Source organism: Nothobranchius furzeri, chromosome 16 (genome assembly GCF_043380555.1).
Source record: "Nothobranchius furzeri strain GRZ-AD chromosome 16, NfurGRZ-RIMD1, whole genome shotgun sequence".
NCBI classification, from domain to species: domain Eukaryota; kingdom Metazoa; phylum Chordata; class Actinopteri; order Cyprinodontiformes; family Nothobranchiidae; genus Nothobranchius; species Nothobranchius furzeri.
In genome coordinates, this window is record NC_091756.1 from 44422869 (window position 1) to 44444130 (window position 21262).

At 41.7% G+C, this 21262-nt stretch overlaps 1 protein-coding gene across 4 annotated transcripts in view; it reads left to right on the forward strand.

Annotated features, from left to right (window-relative positions):
• sec24c (SEC24 homolog C, COPII coat complex component) overlaps window positions 1-17580 on the forward strand; it is a 28532-nt gene extending 10952 nt beyond the window's left edge. For 3 of the 4 annotated variants that reach the window (XM_015962903.3, XM_015962904.3, XM_015962905.3), the window contains 17 exons: window positions 1625-1733; window positions 2161-2288; window positions 4244-4382; window positions 4471-4586; window positions 10039-10163; window positions 10301-10492; window positions 10996-11089; window positions 11303-11419; window positions 11912-12082; window positions 12179-12275; window positions 12385-12530; window positions 12637-12775; window positions 12876-12994; window positions 13155-13334; window positions 13661-13846; window positions 14155-14244; window positions 17158-17580. In XM_015962903.3, coding sequence (XP_015818389.3) covers window positions 1625-1733; window positions 2161-2288; window positions 4244-4382; window positions 4471-4586; window positions 10039-10163; window positions 10301-10492; window positions 10996-11089; window positions 11303-11419; window positions 11912-12082; window positions 12179-12275; window positions 12385-12530; window positions 12637-12775; window positions 12876-12994; window positions 13155-13334; window positions 13661-13846; window positions 14155-14244; window positions 17158-17298 — 2289 coding nt within the window. In that variant the 3' untranslated portion in view covers window positions 17299-17580. The remainder of the gene's footprint in view (window positions 1-1624; window positions 1734-2160; window positions 2289-4243; window positions 4383-4470; window positions 4587-10038; window positions 10164-10300; window positions 10493-10995; window positions 11090-11302; window positions 11420-11911; window positions 12083-12178; window positions 12276-12384; window positions 12531-12636; window positions 12776-12875; window positions 12995-13154; window positions 13335-13660; window positions 13847-14154; window positions 14245-17157) is intronic. The other variant, XM_015962906.3, reaches the window with a different exon arrangement.
• Window positions 17581-21262: the final 3682 nt, after the last annotated feature.

Below are 21262 nucleotides of genomic sequence, written 5' to 3' on the forward strand. Positions count from 1 at the left end.
GACATATTTCGGCCGGAACTTCCACCTTCGTCAGAGCCGGCACAATGAAAAGATACAATAAAATAAAATAAATAAAAATAATTAAAGTCTAAAATTCAAACAGGTAGGCTAAAAAAGTGTAAAGTCATCTTATGTGATTTTTTTTTTTTTTTTTTTTTTTTCCATACAATAGTGCGCCGGTTGCTCACGAGCATAGTTGCTCACTCTGTGTTGGCTCCAGTCTGATTTGGAGTGAGGAGCCCACCCAATATGGCGGCGATGCTGTTACAATCTCCAGCACCCAATGATGCATCTACGTATTCATGTTTATGCTCCACCGGGCTATTGTGAGACCCTACCCCTGATCATGTACTCTGGTACTGGCCCGTTCAGTCGGCCCGGTGAAGTGGAGACGAGCTCATGCCGGAAAGTTTTGGGAAAATTACCCTGAAGTTTCAACAGTGGAAACACGCCTGTTGCACTAACCGCTCACTCTCCCCACCTCCTCACCTTTCAAAGTCAAAGATGGTCACAGTCGTCTTACTGAGACCACTTGTTCAAGCTGTAACCTGTGTTGTTTGGGTTTTTCTGGGGCTTTAGAGGTGCAACGATAGATAACGTGGGAATACCTTTGAGAAATCAGTTAGTAGATGTAGATTTTCCTGCAGGAATGCTTGGTTTGGTTCTTTTAGAATCCATTTTCATTTTGGGGGCTTAAACTGTAAATATCCGGTTGTTTGTTTCTTTCACAAACTCCGACTTCATCAGGGATGGCTGCATGCTCAACTGTGACTCTTTTGGTGCAAGTTTAGTGTCTGTCGTGTTCTAAGGGGTTGTCCCAGATTCATTTGTAGAAGTGAAAACAAATTGCAACATATTAGTTTAAAGGGACAGTTTTGATTTGGTGGAAGTTTAAAATGATCCTAACAGCCTTCATCAATATTTTGTAAATGTAGAGTTTAGTACGTCACACAACAGAAAACACAAATGCATGTTTTAATATTTGATGGCTTAATTTTTTGGTCAATTAAAATATTTGTTCAGTTCACTTAATTTTTAGTACAGCGCCAAATCAAAACAGGAGTCGTCTTAGGGAACTTTACAAAGTAAACATTCCTAATAAACCGACTTATCAGTGGACTGAGTTCAGTTGCCAGTTAGTTAAAAGTTTCCTGTAAGAACGCAGCAGACTGCATCAACTCACTGACTTATTGTTGTGAAGATTAGGATGAGGATTTAGTTTAAAAATGGTAATTTTAAGAAGATTTCCTGGAGTGCGTGTGATAAACGTTTTTTAGCTAATGTTTAACATATTCAGTTATTTTGGTGTATTTCAGGATTTGAGCAGATTCTATGAGTTAGCCGGTGTTGGCCTTTCCTTCCCTGCATGCTGGTTTGTCCCAAATCATTCCTGTCTCTTAACTGAAGGAATGCCTCTAGATTCCTCTCACCTGTCTGGGATTTAATGTTTTGTGTTCTTGCGTACACATCTGTTGAAGCTGAACCCTTCATAAACATAGTAGTGTGCATGTGAAAACCTCATGCATGGCCGTGAAATGTTCCTTTTAGATTGTATGATGAGGTCTGGGCTGGGACGTGTTACATAGGTGGAAGGAAAGCATTCCTCACCCTTCCTTGTTTTTAGATCCAGGTGATTGAGGATGACAAAGCTAAGACCAACGAGCCTTTCGTCACAGGGGTCAGAGGTCAGGCTCCACCACTGGTCACCACCAGCTTTCATGTCAGAGATCAAGGTAAGTAAAGTAGCTGGGAATCCCACACAACAAAGGTGTTTTTCTACGATTTGGCCTCTCATCCACACGAAAATAAAGATAAATGTCATTAAATACGGTTCTTTCAAAATATCAGACCAGAGTGAAGATTAGGGGAGCTAATGCCGCCATTTTTAATTGAAAACGAGGTGGTGTGGACCCAAGGTTTATTCTTAGATGGGTGTTGGGCAGATAGTAACCTGGCTAGGTGTGTAGGTGGCCTAAAGCATTCAGAGCACATTCTGCCACAGTCCGGATGCAGTTTCCATTGACACCTCCTTTAATGGTATCAGAATAAAATACTTTTATTTGTCTGACTAGATGTGAACAAACACACACTGAAGATGTTTCTGTAAAACCCTTCTGGCCTGTGTGATGACATTAAGTGAAGGTTTGTTTCTGTTTGTAGGGAATGCCAGTCCACGCTTCGTTCGCTGTACAGCCTACAACATGCCTTGCACAGCCGACATGGCCAAGCAGTCTCAGGTGCCACTAGCTGCCGTCATCAAGCCCCTCGCCACGCTGCCACCCGACGAGGTGAGTTATGCTCCACCCTCTTTTAGCTCCACATTTTCCTCCATTCTGTTGTTGGACATGACATTCTGTCTGATCTGAAGCGGTTACGCTATGAAACAGACTATCCCATCCAGGGAAGTCAGGAATTCTCTCCATTGTAACATGGCTCGTTCTTCCTATGAGGCAGTTTGACTGTTTTTCTGAGTCAGAGTTGTTAGAGATTAGAACTGCCTCTGGAGATAATCTGCTTGAAAATTCCTGTGTTTTTATGACTTTATGATCCTGTCATCTCTGAACTGGACCAGTTTTAGGTTACATCATTCAGCTGAACCATAACATTGCTTTCTGCTTCAGCGTCTCCAGGGTTTGAAACCTAAGCGTTCTTCTTTCTGGTCCTGGAAGGCCGGTGTCCAGCATGCTTTAGTTTCTCTGCTCCAACACACTTGATTCATTAGTTGAATCACCAGTTCAGTTGCTCATCAGGCTCTGCTGAAATCTGTTGAAACCAGGTGTGATGAAGCAGGTAAACAACTAAAACATGCTGGATACTGGCCTTACAGGACCAGGACTGGGCCCTCTTCATCTAAAGTCTGATGTCAAATTGATAAAAGAAACATTTTCCCACTGAAATTGTGATTTTGTTCCACTGTAATGTCATTAGGCCCTGATTTCTTACTGTAGCCTTGTCTAAATTTCATCTGGGTTTATTTATGCGTGTATGGGTTTCCTCCCACAGACCAAAAACACATGTTAGGCTGATAGGAGGATTGTCCCTAGCTGTGTGTGTGACTCGATGTCTCTCAGTGTGTCCCTGTGATGGACTGGACATCTGTCCAGGGTGTCTCCTGCCTCCTGCCCAAGGACAGCTGGAGTAGGACACCAGCTCTCTGTGACTACGTTTACATGCAGCCAATATCCGGGTTATGATCGGGTTAAGGTCGGTATTCGGGTTTCTGAGTTGATCAGAATAACCCGTTTACAAGCATAAACAGAAAGAGTTACCCCTAACTTGCATAACCCGATTTAAATGCGGACGTTGGGGTAGCGTCATTTCTGGTTCTTCTTGTTCTGGTATCCGTGAAAACAACAACATGTTTCCCAGTTCGGAAGAGATAGCGACTGCGTTTGTTTGCGCTTTAGTTTCCTCGTCACTCCAAAAGTGCGGTGCTGAGCCGCGACTCGCCATTTTGCTCCCAACTTGTTGTTTACTTCCGGTGTTCTGGCGCATACAAGACGTCTCGCTACTCAAAAGACCAAGATTCCTTGAGAACAGAGAATGCGCAGAACACACGCTTTGATGGGGATATCCTGATGTGCGTTTACACGACCAAACATTCGGGTTAGAAAAGGGTTACCCCAGGTGTAGTAACCGGGTTTTTAAAAGCCCGGTTATGAGCATATCCGGGTTTTTGGCGGTGTTTACATGGACCTGCGGAACCGGGTTGTTGTGAATATTCGGGTTTTAAAAGGGTTACTGGCTGCATGTAAACGCACTCTGTGATGCTAGTGAGGATGAAGCGGTTCAGATAATGGACTCAGTAAATCTGTCCTTCTTTTTACTTGCTGTTGCCCATAACTCCTCAGTTATTTACCATAAGTTTTCATATCAGCTCCGCATCCATTATCATAATGGATCAAATGTCTGTTGCACTTTTCAAGGCACTTTACTGAGGATCCATTATTCATGCAAACACTCCCACTCTGGTGGTGATCTGCTTTAGTAGCCCCAGCGTCCCTGGGCGGTCTGACAGAACCTTCTCATCACCAACATTCACACACAGGAAAGGCAGGTGAAGAGTCTCGCCCCAGGACACAACAGCAGCTTCCCTCTGATTAGCACATTTATTGTCAGAATGTTCTTTATTCTGGTGCTCTTGTTTCACAGTCTGTTTTATTATTAAAAGAAGGAATTTACAACTCTTAATGTGTTTGCCAGCCTAGGATAAATATGGAATGTTCTCTGAACCTTTCATCAGAATCCTCCATACATGGTGGACCATGGCGAAGGTGGTCCAATCCGTTGCAACCGGTGCAAGGCTTACATGTGTCCCTACATGCAGTTCATCGAGGGAGGGCGCCGCTTCCAGTGTAGCTTCTGCAACTGTGTCACAGACGGTTAGTTTGTTTTGAGGGGAAAACTTTATTTGGTTAAAATAACTCGCTGTATTGACCTCACGGTTTGGACCTTGGATTTCTTCCACAGTACCTCCTCATTACTTCCAGCATCTGGACCACACCGGTAAGAGGGTGGACTGCTACGACAGGCCAGAGCTGTCTCTGGGCTCCTACGAGTTCCTGGCCACTGTCGACTATTGCAAAGTAAGATCTGTGATCAGTTTGTCTGTTTAGAAGCCAACTTTGAGTCAGATTTTCTCACCTCTCAAAAGTTTAAATCATTACAGTAATTGTGATTCTCTTGTCATACTCTCACAACTTGTTTTTTCGTGGCAGCATGCTGAAATTTACTTTTTTGTGACATTAAAATGACGGTGTGTATTTTTCCTGGCGATAGGGGGCAGTAGATACCTAAAATGTTGCAAGCAAGCAGTATTTTTGTGTTAGAGTAAGACTTTACCAACAGATGCCCATTAGGGTCAAAAAGCCCTGGGGACATTAGCAAAATACCCCTTTCATCCCTGGAAACAAGTGAAGAGGTAAATGTGTAAATCAACTGCATTTAAGAATGACGAAAGTTTTGTAACCATTTGTTACAAATCAGTAAATGCATTTTGTCCTCATGGGCTCCCGTAGAAGGAAACATGGCGACCCACAGAGACTTAAGCCCGAATCACACTGAGTGATTTTCGGCCGTCTTAGCCAAATCCCTTGTTGGAAACATAATCGTGTTTAAAAAAAAACCGGTGATTTGCAAATCTGTGGTCGTCCAGTGTGACCGGCTCTGCGACCGCTTTTTGAGCCGTCCCACAACCCAAATCAGCCTCCGACAGTCTACAAGCATTTTTGAAAACCTACGATTCCTGTCTGCAACCGACCAATGAAAACTGACCTTGGGGAAGCCGCAGCAGCAAGACTCCGCCTCTCTGAGCTTCAGTTTTAATGTGTGTTTAAAATGCGGATTATAAACTACACACTAGTCTTTATTTCTGTTAATAGCCCAAGTTAAACTGGAATTATACTAAAATAATTAAACCACCTTTTTAGACCATCAGATAAATTTTGAAAACCGTGGTTTTGTGATCTGTGAGAGCTGAGAGGAGATGAGCTCATGAACATTAAAAATAAAACACAAAAACATGAGATCCCTTTGCTGTTGGTGGAAATTTTTACATATTCAACCAATAAGGATGGTTCAGTAGCATTTTGTCGCCGAGGGAACCTGTGCTCCACGACAGCGGGTGTGAGCTGTCACATGGAGCGGTGTTGTGTAACAGTGAGACAGAATTCACAGCAAAGTTTAGATAATGCATAGATCTGTGACGGATTGTTACTTCTCTGTAGTTTAGTGGGTTCTTGTTTATGTTTATTTATTTAACAGACGCTTTTGTCCAAAGCGACTTACAGGTGATAATCAAGCCAGCAGGTTGCAATTGAGACTAACAACAAACACTATGCAGTCAATCCTAGGTGGCAGAAAGGCAGCTTAATCAATCATAGAGGAGTGTGCAGTAGAGTGGGGGACGGGTGCTGGGAGAGTGCTAGTTTAGAAGATGCTCTCTGAAGAGCTGGGTCTCCAGGAGTTTCTTGAAAATCGACAAGGTTCTAGTAGTGCTTGGTAGGTCATTCCATATCTGTGGAACGATACATGAAGAGAGTCTGGATTGTCCTGAGCGTGGTGTAGGCACTGCTAGCCGACGACCCTTTGAAGACCGCAGCGGCCGGGCCGTGATGCAAGTCTTTGCAAGATGATTCAGGTAGATGGGAGCTGTACCATCCAGGACTTTGTATGCTAGTGTTAGCAATTTGAATTTGATGCATGCAGCTAGCGGTAGCCAATGGAGCTCAATGAACAGAGGGGTGACATGTGCTCTTTTAGGCTGTTTGAAGGCCAGACATGCTGCTGCATTCTGGACCATCTGAAGAGGTCTCACGGTACAGGCTGGAAGACCAGTTAGAAGGGCTTTGCAGTAGTCGAGGTGGGAAATGACAGTATATTACACCAGAAGCTGGGTGGTATATTCACATGGTCTGATGGTATGGTCTGATCTTTCGTATGTTATACAGCTCAAAGCAGCATGAACGAGTGACAGAGGCAACGTGATCTTTAAAGGTCAGTTGGTCATCAATCGCAGCACTGAATTTTCGAACTGCATTTGAAGGAGCCAGAGATAGGCAATCATTTTGGGTTGAGATATTGTGCCGTATGGATGGTTTCGCTGGGATGACAAGTAATTCAGTTTTAGAGAGGTTGAGTTGGACATGGTGGGATTTCATCCGTCTTGATATGTCAGACTGTGAGGTCATCCAAAGAGAATGACAGATAGAGCTGGGTGTCTTCTGCATAGCAGTGGTAGGAGAAGCTATGCGATCATTTCATCTTACCCAGTGAGGTGGTGTATATGGCAAAGAGAAGAGGTCCTAGTACAGAGCCCTGGGGGACTCCTGTGGCAAGATGGTGTATAAAGGAGGATGAATGACCAGCGAACAGATCACTGTTTAGCTGGAAGATGGGAAAAAGAGACCCGCAGCCGGAATCTGACACCAAAGTGAGGGTTTTAAAAACGAAGCTTGGGTCATGAGCTGACACTAAAAAGAAGTTTTTATCTTTTCAGCTTTGTTTTGGTTAGCAGTCTGCTTAGTGACGTATGCTTCGGGAGGTGCACTCATGACGATGCAGTTCCTGCTAGAGAGAGAAGTTGTGCAGTCTGGCTCACTGAAATCTGGCGCTGTACAGTGTGCCACCTTTCTGGAGTTCTCACAGTGTGACATGAACATCCCTGTGCGACGGCCAAAAGTCGCACAGTGTGATCCGGGCTTTAGACCCACTCCCGTGTTTTTTAGTAGGGATGCACCGATGGATCGGCATTTGATCGTAATCGGCCGATAGCGCCCCTATCGGTTTTGATCGGAATTTTCAAAATAGATCAAAGCAAACCGATCAGGTAGGGTTGTCACGGTAACCAGTGTAGCGCTAAACCCCGGTAAAAAAAAAAAAGTTGACAATAATAACCGTCTTGTTTTTAAAAAACTATATTATCTTGGTGGGTTTACCGTGGCTGCGGTGTAGGCGCGGTGACCCTTACCAGCCACCGTATCATCTGCTGAAGTTGCCGGCGGCACATGCACGCTTTGTTTACAACAAAACTTTCTTGAAGCTAAAGCTGAAATAATGGTCAAAGGAGGAGACGGCAGCGCTCAGGACATTTATTATCCCTCAAAAAAGACAAAGTGGGAAGTACGGGCATCTTTTGGATATTTGAAGAATGCAGAGGGACAGTTGATAGAAGACAGCTATCCTGTTTGCAGCATGTGCAGAAAAAGTGTCTGTGAAAGGCAGCAACGCTTCTTATCTCATGACACATCTACGTGACCATCACCCACAACTCTACAGTCAACACAAGGCAAGTTAACGTTAGCGTTTTAGCTAAAATGCGTGATCCGAGGATTTGGGTTGAGGGAGAAAGCAACGAGTCGCTATATAAAGCAGCCGCAGCGCCACTACCTGCATATAAACCGTGTCGCGGACACCCCCATGTTGAAATGACGCTATGTATTACGGAGCTCCCAGGGGCAGATAAGAGTTGGTCTCTCTCCGAGAATAATTATGAATTTAACAATGATTACTGCCTGATGACATTTTCCCACATCTGCAAAGCTCACTGGAAGGACACAAACCGAGGACAATATTTTCCTGATATAGGGTTTATTACTCAAGTAAGGGTAAAAAAAAAGTATCTGATTAGAAGGCTACTTGAGTACTGAGTATCATCTGATCTAATATTTTTAAATGATGACATCAAACAGACATAAAATATGAAGTTATGGGCAAATATTGGTATTTTAAAGACTAAAGGGAAAAAATGTAAACAAATAAACAACATAATTACAAAATAACACATTTTAGGCAAAATTTAGACACAAACTGAGGACAATATTTTCCTGATATAGGGATTATTACTCAAGTAAGGGTAAAAAAAAGTATCTGATTAGAAGGCTACTTGAGTACTGAGTATCATCTGATCTAATATTTTTAAATGATGACATCAAACAGACATAAAATACGAAGTTATGGGCAAATATTGGTATTTTAAAGACTAAAGGGGAAAAATGTAAACAAATAAACAACATAATTACAAAATAACACATTTGAGGCAACATTTAGACACAAACTGAGGACAATATTTCCTGACATACAGGGTTTATTTAATTGTGTGAAAATGTAGCACGTTTAAAAAAATACCGCGATAATACCGAAAACCGTGGTAATTTTGGTCACAATAACCGTGAGGTTAAATTTTCACACCGTGACAACCCTAATACAGACCATTTTAGATTAGGTTACATTTCCTTTATTCCCAGATTATGTAGTTTGTAGCACTCATTATAATGTTGTAGAAAATTTCTGGCCAATCCACGTGATCGGTATCGGTGATCAGCATTCTTTGATATCGGTATCGGTGATCGGCTGCAAAAAACCTGATCGGTGCATCCCTATTTTTTAGACCTTTTTATGGTTATATGTTACGAAGCCATCAATATTTTTCAACAACTGGGCATCATTTGATTCATTTTCAACAACATTTTGATGGATATTTCCGGAAATTAATGGTAAAAGCTACACATTGTCTCTTTAAAAGGTAGACATCCGAGGTTTCCCTCAGGCCTTAAGAGTTACAGCAGTAGCAGCCAACTAGTGGGGGCTTGCTGTAGTCTAGTGCTTGAGCTGACGGAGCAGTGCAGTGGGTTGTTTTTGTCTGTAATTTTTTCTCCATGCTGCTGCTACAGACAATGATATTAATGACAGTGGTCCTGTCTCTGTCTATTTTCTGTCCCGCATCTCCGTTTATGAGTGTGCGATGCGACACTGATTCTCCAGATTCTGCTAGAGCGGAATGACCCGAAGAGGACTAGAAAGCACAAATTCTCTTTAAAATCCCACTTAAATTTTTCTGATTGCACAAATTGTTACAGAGTTCCTGTAATTCAATGTAAACATGTTAGATATGTTGGCTTTTAGTGTTTTAGTCGTGTTTCAGTAAGAAACAATAAATCTTCAGGTGGCCCGATGTCGTATACCATACAGGGAAAACTCTGCTTACATGTTTTAAATAATGAAGACATTTGGGTTTCTACCTTACATTATTAGAGTACCAGCTTCTAATGTTGTCATTTCCTGAGCTGTTTGTAAACATTATTGTGAAGTTGTGCTGAAGCTTGATTTGAATAAAATTGTGAATCAAATTTCTGCCAGAAAAATCAGTTCAATGTTTTCCTAAAACCATTCATCCCCACAGATAGGTGAAGCTGGCCTTCATGACAAACATCAGTCTTATGACTGTAACTTCACTATTGAGCAGAGTATCATTTTAATCTCAGGATAGATGTTTGCTGTGGTTATTTTAACCTAAACGAAGAATGCCTCATTAAGAACATTTACTCCTTCTGATCCCATGAAACGTGGAACATCGCTAAGCTTCTTCCTTGCTTTGTTGTAATCTAACACATAAAACATGTTTAACGAACTATATTATCACAATTATCAGTTTGACACAAGAGTTTGTTTGACAAGTTAAAGACGTTCTTGTAATGTTCTAAAAGAACTCGTGGAGATGAGAACACGCTCAGCAGGTTGTGTTGTCTCTGTTGTTTACAGAACAACAAGCTTCCTCAGCCTCCAGCCTTCATCTTCCTCATTGACGTGTCCTACAATGCAGTGAAGAGCGGCATGGTCAGCATCGTCTGCCATGAACTCAAGAGCCTGTTGGACCACCTGCCCAGGTATTCAGACACAGATGTAGGGTGGGGTTAGTAAGGAAGAGGATGGAGAAAAGTAGAAGTCTCTTCGAACTAAAGGGTTCAGAATCGCTAAAGAAACAAGTGAATGATCTCTTCTTGTTTCTGTCTCTCAAATCCAGGGAAAACCCAGAAGTGGACTCTGTGGTGCGGGTGGGGTTTGTCACCTACAACAAGGTGTTGCACTTCTACAATGTGAAGGCGAGCCTGGCGCAGCCCCAGATGCTGGTGGTGTCAGACGTGTCGGACATGTTTGTGCCTCTGCTCGATGGGTTTTTGGTCAACGTGAACGAGAGCCGGCAAGTTATTGAGAGGTGAGAAGACCTAAAGCAGACGTGTGGGTAAACGGGAGCGGGGACAGCTGGTCGGATACATTGATTAGGTTTTAATTAGGGATGCACGATATATCGGCATCAATATCGGTATCGGCGATGTTGGTCATTTTTGAACATATCGGTATCGGTCTGATAAGTACAACTGGGTTGATGTTAACAACCAATATTTTTTTCCATCTTGTTTCCGTTTGTGTATCTGTTTCAGAGGGTAAGGGTGTGTAAGTGTTTAGTCCTGTGACAGTGATAGTAATCATCTCAGAAGCATAAGTGTGTGTGTGTGTGTGTGTGTGTGGGTGTGTGTGTGTGTGTGTGTGTGTGTTGCAAATTCCACTTTATAGAAATAATGCAAAACATTCAAAAATTCTGCCTGCATAATTTCAGTCAATCCAAAATTAGCTGATTTCAGAAGCATAAATCTGTATCGGCCCAAAAATTTCATATTGGTGCATCCCTAGTTTTAATGACATGTTTGTGCTGTTCAGCTTGTTGGACCAGATCCCGGAGATGTTTGCAGACACCAGGGAGACGGAGACGGTCTTTGGACCTGTCATCCAAGCTGGACTGGAGGCATTGAAGGTAAATAAACTCTGGTGGACTTTATTCTAATTAAAATATGTGTTTATTTTCTTGTCGCCGTGATGCTGGATTATAGAGATGATTACGCTTGATGGGAAAGGTTGGGCAGTTGTAAAGCTGTAGATGTTTATGGATGCCAGATCTTAAATGCATGACGGAGGGGTTGTAACGTCTCTGTTGGGGTCTGTGACTGGACTTTTATTTTGTTTCCAGGCTGCTGACTGTGCAGGGAAGCTGTTTGTGTTTCACACCTCTCTGCCCATCGCTGAGGCTCCTGGAAAACTAAAGAACAGAGAAGACAAGAAGTTAATTGGGACAGACAAGGAGAAGGTGAACATCTACACAGATTTGTTTTAGTTTTCATCTGAACGTAAGGCCTTAGGAGATCTAAAATGGTAAATGGATACGATAGCAAAAAATATCCTACAACACTTGTGCGCGCTTTTTTTATATATTTAAAATAAAACAGAACAATAGTTGGATTACTAAGGGACCTGTTGCTAAAACAAGCCAGGCCCTTGTTGCTATGTACCTGTCTTCCTGCATTTATGCGACTAAATATACACATTTATTTTGTAGGTGAACAAATGTGCAGAAAAAAATCCTTCAAATAAAGCATTTTCTAAAAGATATTTTCAAATGACTTCATTTATTCTTCATGCTTCATGTGTGTTTTAAATTTGGAACATGATGAAGCTGAAAGACTGTATAATAGTTCAGGAGCTTTGTTGTGTTAATCAGTTTCCCTCTGGGATTAATAAAGTATTTTTGAATTGAATTGAGTTTTCATCTCTCTTCTTTTTTGTCTTCTGCCATCCACAGTCGCTGTTTCAGCCTCAGGTGGGATTTTACAACAACCTGGCGAAGGAGTGTGTAGCTCAGGGCTGCTGTGTGGATCTGTTCCTCTTCCCTAACCAGTATGTGGACGTTGCAACGCTAGGAGTGGTTCCTGTCTCCACGGGGGGCTCGGTCTACAAATACACCTATTTCCAGGTGAATAGAACTCTGCTGAAGGAGATTTTTAGTTGTAGTTTTATTATGTATCCAGTTATGTACTCTTCTTTTATCTGAGTATTTTCATCCCCACAGGCTCAGACAGATCAAGAACGATTCCTGAATGACCTCAGGCGAGACCTTCAGAAACACGTTGGCTTTGACGCCGTCATGAGGGTGCGAACAAGCACCGGTGAGTCTTCAGTGCTTTAAGCCAAACGCGACACGCGGCTGAACAGACAGGCAGCCAAACTGAGCGATACAGCGAGTGATTTCACAGCTTGTGTTTCTGTCTCCTTCAGGGATCAGAGCCACAGACTTCTTTGGCTCCTTCTACATGAGTAACACCACAGACGTGGAGCTGGCCGGTCTGGACTGCGACAAGGCCATCACCGTCGAGTTCAAACATGACGACAAGTTGAGTGAAGAGACGGGGGCGCTCATGCAGGTTTGGCTGTTTGTAATCACGTCTGTGAAGTAGAAATCATGAACTCTGTGTGGGTGCTAACATGGACGAATACAGAAACTCAGCTGCTGCTGTTGTCTTCCTGCAGTGTGCCGTTCTGTACACAAGCTGCAGCGGTCAGAGGCGTCTCCGCATCCATAACATGGCCGTTAACTGCTGCTCTCAGCTGGCTGACCTCTACCGCAACTGTGAGACCGACACAATCATCAACTACTTCTCCAAATATGGTGAGATTTACACAAACACCTTTTGTGTTTGGGTGTGAGAGGTGCATTTGGCAGTTAGCTATATTTATCAGTAACTGTTGTGTGTCTTTGTGTTCTGCAGCTTTCCGGGGGGTTCTGAGCAACCCCACCAAAGCAGTTAGAGATACGCTGGTCAACCAGTGTGCTCAGATCCTGGCCTGCTACAGAAAGAACTGTGCAAGTCCTTCATCTGCTGGCCAGGTACTGAACCCCTCAGTAGACATGCAGAAGCACGCGTGAACATCATTCACATAAATGTACAAATGCAGCTTTCCCATTTAGCTGTTCAGCTTTCTGGGCAGAGCTCTTTAACAAACGGCTAATCTTCCGTCTGTTTGTTTTCGTTTGTTTGTTTGTCCAGCTTATTCTTCCAGAGTGCATGAAGCTGCTTCCTGTCTATCTGAACTGTGTGCTGAAGAGCGACGTCCTGCTGCCGGGAGCCGACGTCTCATTGGACGACCGGGCTTACCTCAAGCAGCTGATCAGCTGCATGGACGTCGCTGACACACACGTCTTCTTCTACCCCCGCCTGCTGCCAGTGGTGAGAACGTCTAAACTTAAACTGTCCATGCGCGCCGGATCCTGGAACTGAGGGCCATATATGTGCTGCTGATGAAAGTGTGTGTGTGTGTGTGTGTGCGTGCGCGTGCACGCTCAACTTTAAAATTGACTCAAGCTGCTTTTTAGAAGCTGATTGGTTAAACGCTGAAGAACAGGTGAATAAAATGTCACAAAGGATTTTCTCATTAGATTCTGAAGGTCAAAGTATATAAATAGAAACTCTACAGATTAAAGCATTTGTCAGTTTCACACACCAGCTGATCACATTGTGTGTGTGTCTCATTCTTTCTTTTCCAAATGTTTCAGATGAAATTGGAAAGCGGCTCTTTGCCGGTGGCAGTAAGGAACTCGGAGGAGAGGCTGTCTAAGGGCGGAGTTTACTTGATGGAGACTGGGCTTCATCTCTTCCTGTGGGTGGGAGCCAGCGTTCAGCAGGAGCTGCTGCTCAACCTCTTCGGCACGCCAAGCTTCAGCCAGATCGACTCGAGCATGGTGAGAGGAGACGCATCAGCTCCGCTTCGTTCTCCATAGCTGCCTTTTCCGGGGGTTTGATCCTGGAATGTTAGAGAGGGAGGAGAATCGCAATCAATCCGCTTGTCTGGGAAAACTCAGCTGTATAAATCTTTGCTGTTGCTGATGAAAAAGTAAAGCTGTATAATCCTAATCCATAGTTAAAAAAACTAGAATGTTTAGTAAAAGTTATCCCATTGAACAGTGTTTATAACTATATGTCTACATTTTATTTATTAGTAAACGTGGGAGTGTTTGTTTGTCCTGACCGTCGCTGTTGTGCGTTCCAGATAAATTTGCCTGTTCTGGACAACCCGTTCTCACAGAGACTCCGAGAGATCATCGACTCCTTCAGAGCTCAGCGGTCTCGATACATGAAGGCAAGCCTTCCTTTTTTCTAATGTCTCAGATTTAATTCAACTTTTGGTTGTTTTACTCTTATTTTAATATGCATGTTTTTAGTTTTCCTTTCCCTTTGAGCGTTTGAGTACAGCCACTATAGAGCTCTGTTCCTGTGTTGGTTCAGTCGTAGTAAATACCTAACAGATGGAGAAATTTTTAAAATTAGAACGCAAAACCTGGTTCGTCTTGGGTTTTGTTATTTTTACGTTATGTAGTTTATAACCGTGTAATATTTGGTTTGGCTGTGAAGTTTTTAAGGAATTTCTTTAGAAATTTTAGTTATGTTCAGTTTTTAAACAAATATTTAATTCCAATGAATAATTATTGATTTTTTATTTTTTTACTTGAAACTAAAATGATGGTTTAAATTCAAACGTGGAGCTCAGAGTTTTATCCCCCCTCCACCTGTATGGCCTTTTTTTGGATTTATTCATCTAAAGGCAAACCTAAAGAGCCAAGTTCGCTGAGAAACTGCTTTTTATGTAGCAGTAACATGCAGGGAAAATGTGAAAATAGTTTTCTACTCTTCTTTCCAGCATTAGCAGGAAAATAAACGAGGAAACGCTCAGATGAGAAAAGCCAAATCTACCTCTCACTGTAAAATCTACTCGCTCATCTTGGCTCAGGACAGAGAAGGCTGTTGTCGGTTTAGCATCCAGGAGAAAGCGGAACACATCTCAGCTAGGAGAAGCAAACCATTAGCATTAGCAACTCCACCTGACCATTAGCATTAGCAACTCCACCTCATGGCAGAACTCCTCCAGACTTGTGTTATTTATTTGGTTTGTTTGCATTAGTTAGTTTTGGCTTATGCCACTGATAGTCTTGCTATCTCTTTTTGTTTTGGTGTTTCAAAGGAGGACCCCCTTGAAAACGAGATGATGCATCTCAAGGGGTTTCATCCTCTAGAAATATAAGTAAATAAATAAATAAATATTCGTGAAGATTAAACATCAACGTTGCAGAGCAAACAGAGCCGTGTTGCTGTTTGCCAGCCAATCAGAGGAGAGTTGTCCAAATATCATAATAATACGGGACTCCAAATCCTTACGTGTTCTGCTCCGGCTCACTTCTAGCTCCTGAAACAGGAGCGTAAGAGTCATGAGTCATGTTCTTACACTGTACGACCCAATGCTCAGAAGCAATCAGATTTTTCACGCAGTATGTGTGGTTGCAACACGTCAGACCTAAAAAATCATAAAAATAGTTGTTTCTACCTAGAGCTGGGCGATATGGCCTAAAATCAATATCACGATATATTGAAGATTTTACCTCGATAACGATAAATGTACGATAACTACAGGTATGCGCAGAAACAGAAGTTGTCCACTAGATGGGTTTGTCACGTGTATTATGTTGAGTCACATTTTTACGCGACTCAAGGTGGTACAGCTTCTTAAAGGGACATGAATGCTGGTAACCTACACACATCTTTTTTTTTTATAGTCAAATTTATTGACATGGGAAAAATTATCACAATAAGAGTCAGAAATTTCGATAACGATAAATTTTCGGTTTATTGCCCAGCCCTATTTCTACCCAACACATTGGATCTTCGAGTTCAATAAAACGTGGGTGAGATGAGACTGTTATGCTGGTATTGATGTCCTTCAGACTTGTCAGAGATGGAGGAGGACACGCATTAATGGCATGTAGGACGGTTTGGCAATCCGGTTTTATTATTTTATAGAAACAACTAACCTTTCAGAGATAATCACCTGAGAACTGTGTGCTTTCTTGACAATCTTTGCCATTGTGTTTATAGAAAAGTGTAAAGAAAAAAGAAGACATGATAGGGCTGCACAGTATATCGTTATCAGCATGCGCAATATGCATATCACAAAGAACAGATATCGCAATGAATGGTTCGCTCAAATGTTTGCTACACATAATCCATTCTGTCAATCAAACGGAAGCATGATGTTTTTTAACAAATCAAATAGAGCTCTTCACCCATTTGGCCAATTGGGTGGGTTCTCATATGTTAGATGCCCGCCCCCGAGGCAGATGGCACTTAATTTTGATGGTTAGCAAACACATGAGAGCTTTCTTCAGCTCTTTCTGCTAATTCTGCTTTTCCCAGGATCCACTGATTCCTTTTTCTTGTTCATTTTCTTTTTCCCGTTCCTCACATCTTTTGCTTTTCTCATATTTATGATTTTTTTAGTCATTTTTTAATTTGTTTTTGATTAGTTTGGTTCCCGAGTAAATTTTTTATTTATCGCAAGTAATATTGTCATCGCAAGTTTTCCTAATATCGTGCAGCCCTAAGACATGACATGTGTAGACACGGAAATAGCTGGGCAGATGTTTTGGATCATGTGCTGTGTGAGCGTTTTTGGTACATTTGGGTCATAGCGCTGCTAGACACTGCAATACCCTCACAAAGAATGAGCAGAATATCAAACATTTTTGATTTTCGTGTAACCAAATGACTGCTGGTCAGGAGCTGTTTTTGAGGTGTTAATCGCTTCTTGTTACCCCTGTAAACTACACTCTAACTCGGCATCTCATAGATCATCAGAAGAGAGGAGAATTGGCTCAAATTGGGACGAAAATTGTACCATGTACGCTCGGCTTTAAATCAAAGAACTAGTCCATCAGAATGCAATCCTTGAAGTTGGAGCCAAATCAAAACTAGTGCCCCCTGTAACTGGTTCCAGTATGATTTTAATCCCTCTACATCGACAAATAAAACTTAGCTCTTGTTAAAATTTTTAAAAATACACCTTAGATATTTCTACCCAGCCCTTATGTCAAGTGGTCAGACTCCTGACTCCAAAAAGCCTACATTTTATCACCTGGAACTCACATGTCATAGCTCTTCTACAACATGAAAACAGAGAATGCCCTACTCTCTAACCTTTCCCATCTCTATTCTCATTTTCCAGCTGGTGGTGGTGAAACAGGAAGACAGAACCGAGCTGATATTTCGACACTTCTTGGTGGAGGACAAGAGCGCCAGTGGGGGAGCTTCGTACGTGGATTTCTTGTGTCACATGCATAAGGAGATCCGCCAGCTTCTCAGCTAGGCCCTGAGATCCCCGCCTCCACCACAAACACGCCCCTTTAACCAGACCTGGTCACCTTTCACCCTCTAATATTTTTTTAACTGTATAAACTAAAACTATTCTTACCATCTGTCAGCTGAGCTCCAGAAACCAGCTCCCAGATCCATCATGTGTATGAAAACGTGTGTTTGGAGAGAGACTGAGAGCAAGATGTTAGTAAAGCCTCAGATCCACAGCTCCAACACAACTGACCGGGAAAAGGTGTGCGTGTGCGTGTGCGTGTGCGTGTGTGTGTGTGTGTGTGCGTGCGTGCGTGCGTGCGTGTGTGTGTGTGTGCGTGCGTGCGTGTGTGTGTGAATGCTTATGTATGTAACAGACTGAGATAAGAGGGCTGATGTTAACTGTAGTTGCTGTACTGTCTGTATTACTAGCACTGAAAGGCTTTTTTGGGATCATAATTGAATAGCAAACACTTTTTATATGATTGAGTCCCAATCCAATGAAAGACATTAATGTATGGAAAATAAAAGGAAATAAATGCTGTCTAGATGACTCTTATCCACTTTAATCATGGCATCCCTAACGTGCGTGCGTGTGTGTGTGTGTTATGTTCAGATGTGAGGATTAGCTGCCATTTGCCTCATTTTTAATCTGCTTTGAATCCAGATGGATGCATCTGGATTTGGGGGTAGCTCAAACCGAGGTCTGAAAATGCAGAAACAATTTAGAACAAAATAATTGTTTGATTTCACTGATCAAACTAAATAGAGAATAACTGTTTACAACAAATAAATCAAACTCATTTGTTTAAATCCACTTTCTGAGTGGTGCCAGCATCTGGCATTAATGTCTGGACTGTTATGAGCTAGATGTGCCCTTCAGATTATTTGTCATGGGATTAAACTCCCCTTATGCAGCACAGGGAGAAGGCTGCAGTGGTGTGGACAGTTGCAGACTTTATATTCGTTCTAATTTGGACGTTTGGAGAGAAAATTATCCAGTGATCACAGAATGATGGCTGATGAGTGAAAACAAGATTGTAAGGCTATTCAGTGTGTAAATACAATATATAATCTGTACAGAATTAAAAAAACAATAGCTATTTTAAAAACAAGCCTGAGCCAGAATATAAACAAGGCTTTACTAAAGAGAGGGAGGTGGGATTTTGGATGTTTCTGCATGTGTGTGTGTGAATGTGAGTTGGTTCTAGTGAATTTCTCATGAGGAACAGAGGGATCAGCCAACACACACACAAAACCCCCGAGATTGAACTCATCTCTTCGTTTGTTTTTAACCATGTGATTTTTGTGTTTGGTGCGTGCAGCCCTCGGTTCCGTCTACACTTTCACTGACTCGCAGTGACCCATCATCATGACTGTAAACCTTTGTTTCTGTTTCTGATTTCTTTGATTCTTTTTCTTTCTCCATTGCCTCTTGGGATTGCTAATAAAACGATTGTTTAAAGTGAAACTCCACATTTGGGTTCTGCTATTCCTGACGTCTTTCTCACCTAAAATGTCTGTAAAACACGTGTGTGTGTGTGTGTTTGTTTAATCCAAGTCCAGATCTGGTTTTCACTCGCTTCATGGGAATTTAAAAACACGAGTTTCAGGTCCTGTTTTTAATAATTATGCTGACTAGTTTCCTGAGAAAGGGTTTGTAGATGAGACTACTGGTACATGCTCTTCATTTCTGCCTTTTTGAGCAGTTGGGATTTTTTTTATATCCATGAGAAATTAATTTGGTCATCCTTGCTTTGAATCCCAATTAATGGTTTTCAAAATGGAATCAGTCCAACAGAGGTGCTTCAAAATGAGTCAACTCAAAGGTACTAAAAATAACTAAAAGTAGATTAACAATAAAAGTTAAAGTCCCATCAGTTGTCACGCAAACATTTGTTCTCTGCATTTGACCCATCCCCTAGGGGAGCGTTGAGCTGCAGACACAGCCGCGCTCGGGAACTATTTGGTGGTTTAATTCCCCAATCTAACCCCTTAATGCTGAGTGTCAAGCAGGGAGGCGTTCGGTCCCATTTTTTCAAAGTCTTTGGTATGACCCGACCAGGAATCAAACCCTGATCTCCCAGTCTCAGCTCGGACACTACCACTAGGCCAGAGCTGATCTAATCACGCATAAAATACATAATTTTGTAAACACTTTTTATTTAGGTTGGGGAAATATGTAGGGATTTTCGATGTTTGCTTTTTTACCGATATCTGATATATTTTGACTCAAGTTCTGATACCAATATAAACTGATGGCGACATGTGGGGTCCCCTATAATAAAAAAAGGAAAATGAAAATATTTTAGGTCGCTAACATAACATATCTCCTATTGTTCATTCTTACTTTTTAAACATTTTCTGTGCAAAAGGACAACCACTTCTATTTAAGTTCATAGGAAAAGTGCCATATTTATTTGGTCTCCAAAAGCAGCTGAATCTTTCTCCCTAAGATGCTAAGATGTGTATTAGTAATGTTTTTTTTTCTGAATATTTTAGCTATGGTGATAAAACAAACATTTTCACATAAGAAAAGCATGCCTTGGGTGAAGATTCTTGTTTTTGTTTGTTAGCACCTAGCTACACGTAGCTAGCTGTGAGGACAGCATATGTTCCCTACATAGGGAAATTTTCTATTTCAAAAGTTCTGCCACATAAACAAAAATATCTCAAAAACTACCTCAGATCGGTTATATTTTTACATTTTGCGAGAGAGAAGTAATGGAAGGGTGTGACGTATAAATTGTGCATGGTATGTAAAAGTACAATTAAAACTAAACCAATACTAATATATTACATCTTAATGCCGATAATGGTGGACCAATAATATATTGCATCCCAAGAAATAAGTATCACCCATTTGTCATTCGCTGATGTTTAAGATTTGCAGTAAATTTAAAAGATATTAAACAAGTAAAGTTAATCTAAAGAGCAGAGATCAGTCAAATTAATAGTTTAAATGTTGCTCAGAGACAGGTCTGCAAATAAACCTTTGAATAAAAGTTTCATGTTCACTGAAGTTATTTCTTTAAGCTCTTTAAATGATTAAGCACAACTAATCTTTTGAAAAAACAGGTAACTATTTAATTTTCCAAAATTACCTGTTTTTATTATTTACTTCAGGTGATTTCAGTCAGAATAAAGTTTGGTGATTTCCAAAGATGCTTTTATCTGTTTATGGAAATGAACTCTTCATTTACAAAAGATTAGATGAGAAAAGATGACAAAAGTAAACATCCAACAATCAGCAGATAGTCCAGTGTATTGTTTACTCCCAAAATGCCAGGATTTTGAAGCTTAACAGACATCAACATGTAATTAAACCATAACCAATATGCATTTTTAAAAAATCACCATCAAATAATACTTGACTCTTATATTAACCAATATTAATCAAAGATGACGCTTTTTAAACAACCTATCTACAGCAAAAAGTTCAGTGGCGCAGGTATGATGCCATACAAGTATGAGGGGCTGAGTGAGTGAACTCGTGCCACTTATACACTAGCATAGACTCCACCCCGCTCCAGCCTGGCCGTGTTTCTTCCACACTGCCTTAGGAATGTGGACATGATTGAGCACATGGGGGTCTGTGGTCTGTGATGTCATGAACGCATCTCCAAACACGTGGGCGGGGCAAAAGAACCGGAGAATTCCGCATTGTTTCCATTAAAGCGGCCTGAGCAGTCTTACTTTTGGAGATTCTGACTGATTTTGCATCCTGCTTTGGTGTGTGTGTGCGTGCTCCTCACAGCAGTGAGAAACAGAGGAACAATTAATTGCTTCAGTTAGAGGCTCCTTAACTCCACAGCATTCAAAATGATAATGAATCATGCATGTGGGAAGCCTCTGCAAGCTGATTCTATCTGCCAATCGAAGTCTCCTCCAAATGGCATGTGTGATTTTGAGCTAGCCAGCCAGTCAGCAGTGGGCGTGTTGGACCAGTTTGGCTCCAGGGAAAAGGGCTGAAAAGACATCCGGTT